The sequence below is a fragment of the Theobroma umbraticum genome, unplaced genomic scaffold, assembly GCF_002168275.2.
Source record: "Theobroma umbraticum cultivar Fairchild unplaced genomic scaffold, ASM216827v3 scaffold_51.0, whole genome shotgun sequence".
In the NCBI taxonomy this organism is placed as follows: domain Eukaryota; kingdom Viridiplantae; phylum Streptophyta; class Magnoliopsida; order Malvales; family Malvaceae; genus Theobroma; species Theobroma umbraticum.
In genome coordinates this window covers 2,104,169-2,106,636 of record NW_018397260.1, presented here as the reverse complement: position 1 = coordinate 2,106,636, position 2,468 = coordinate 2,104,169, and the positions used below count along the sequence as shown (strand labels likewise).

Here is a 2,468-nt window from a genome sequence, read left to right as displayed (position 1 = left end):
TACTGCTTGTTTGTTAGCGGGAAATGTCTTAAAAGGGAGAACAAGAAATTCTTATGCTTGGTTTTGTTATTGAGTGCTTGAATCACAGATAGAGCGAGTAATAATACTTACAGACTAGTGTTTAAGGGGAAACAAGTTGATGGAATGACATAAAATTATATGCTTGAATAAGTAATGGAAGAAATCTATCACAAGAGGGATGATTTCTGGTGGTGGTTCTTATGGAGGCCTTGACTTACAAGGATCAATGAGAGTTCATCATCATGCACAACACCCACATAATATACATCAACATCACCACCCTAACCCTCGCCAAGGAGCTTCTGTAAACCCTTCTATTCATGAGGGTTTTCCGCTCACAATGGGGACCATGCAAAACTGTGATCAAACCATTGCGATGACAGATTACAATAAGGGAGAGAGAAGGAAAAGTTCAGTCAGCGATGAGATGAAACCGAGCTATACAGAGGAGGGTGTCGATGGTCACAATGATGGAACTAAGGGCAAGAAGGGATCTCCATGGCAGCGTGTGAAGTGGACTGATAAAATGGTGAAGCTTCTAATTACAGCAGTGTCTTATATAGGAGAGAGGATGCAGCTGGGGACTGTGGTGGTGAAAAGAGGAGAAAATTTGCAGTTTTACAGAAGAAGGGTAAGTGGAAATCAGTGTCGAAAGTCATGGCCGAGAGGGGCTATCATGTTTCACCTCAGCAGTGTGAGGATAAGTTCAATGACCTGAATAAAAGGTATAAGAAACTAAATGATATGCTTGGTAGGGGCACTTCTTGTCGGGTTGTCGAAAACCCAGCACTTTTGGATGTTATAGAATACTTAACAGAGAAAGAAAAGGATGATGTTAGGAAAATTTTAAGCTCAAAGCATCTTTTCTATGAGGAGATGTGTTCTTATCATAATGGGAATAGATTGCATCTACCTCATGATCCACAATTGCAGCGTTCCTTGCAGTTGGCTCTTAGAAGTAGAGATGATCATGAGAATGACGATGCAAGGAGGCATCAGCATGATGATCTTGATGATGATGATCATGATATGGAAACTGATGATCATGATGAATTTGAGGAGAATCATGCTTTGCATGGGGACAGCAGGGGAATGTATGGGGTGTTAGGGGGCTCTGCAAAGAGGTCAAGACAAGGTCAGGTCCATGAAGATGCTTGTTTCCAGAATTTGTTAAACTCCCAGGACTGCAACAAAAGTTCTTTTTCATATCCACCAATCACCCAAGCTGATATGAATCAAGTCCTACCTGACAATACGAGAGCTGCTTGGTTACAGAAGCAGTGGATTGAGTCTCGCTCACTTCAGCTAGAAGAGCAGAAACTACAAATTCAAGTTGAGATGCTAGAATTGGAGAAACAACGTTTTAAGTGGCAGAGATTTAGTAAGAAAAGGGATCGTGAACTGGAAAAGATGAGAATGGAAAATGAGAGGATGAAGCTTGAGAATGAGCGAATGGCATTAGAGTTGAAGCAAAAGGAATTTTCTGCTGACTAAGGCCAAGTGACATGTAGTCAAACTTCATTTTTGCCAGTACTAGGTCTTGATGCAAGATTTTTTTGTTGTTGGTAAGCTGCTATTGATTTTATCCTGGAGTATCACATAAAGAACGGGCAAACTAGGTTGAAAGATATGATGCTGCTGCTTTTATTGTGTAAACATAGGTAGTGATGATTACAATTGCTACTTTTTTGAATTTTGCCTTATGTGAAATGCTATTGTTTATGCTAGAAGAATTTTATGCCAAGGATCTCTTTTGTAGTTTTCTTATTATCATTGCATAAAATCGATAGTTTGGGTGTTTAATGTAATGCCTTCTTTTTTCTCATGATAATACTCAGATGTGTGCTTTTGTTCAATTTCTTGTTTCAACCCTCTGGCTAAAACTTATAAGTCTGTACGTTTATTGATATTGATTAATTTTATTATGATTGCTATTTTTTATATGCTTTTTTCCTACTTTTGTCTTAGGCTGTAAATGTGTTTGGACTTTGGTGTATAACAATGATCTCTTAAAGGTTCCTCCATTGTTTCAGATAGATGTGCTGTTTATTATTTTAGATAGAAGTTTAGGGTTTTTGCAGGTGCTGATTAAAGTTTAGAGCTATTCTGGTTGACATCTTAGCTTTCAAAAGATAGTATTAGAGTTTCCAATTTATGGTTCTGTTATGTATTTGTTATTGACTGGTTTTCTGGCTGGAAGAATTCCTTGCAATGTACATTAAATGAGGGAATGATTCTGGAGGTTTTGCATTTTTTCCCAAAAATAGCTAGTTGTCTTGATTGCACCTACAAAGACCCCTCAACCATTCCAATATATTCAAGTGATAGAAGCTTTTTTGCTTCTGAGGGCAATAAATGGATGCACAAACTGTATAGATATGAGGGCAAAGTAGGCAGAAAAGGCTTATTTGTGATACAAGCATATCAAAGTTAACTAGAAAGAGTCA

General features: G+C 38.1%; 1 protein-coding gene across 1 annotated transcript; it reads left to right on the top strand.

Moving 5' to 3' along the window:
• Nucleotides 1–1,852, top strand: LOC110416691 (uncharacterized). The gene is given in 2 exon segments (XM_021428738.2): nucleotides 1–586; nucleotides 589–1,852. Coding segments are annotated over 2 exon segments (1,314 nt in total). The 5' UTR covers nucleotides 1–199; the 3' UTR covers nucleotides 1,516–1,852.
• Nucleotides 1,853–2,468: the final 616 nt, after the last annotated feature.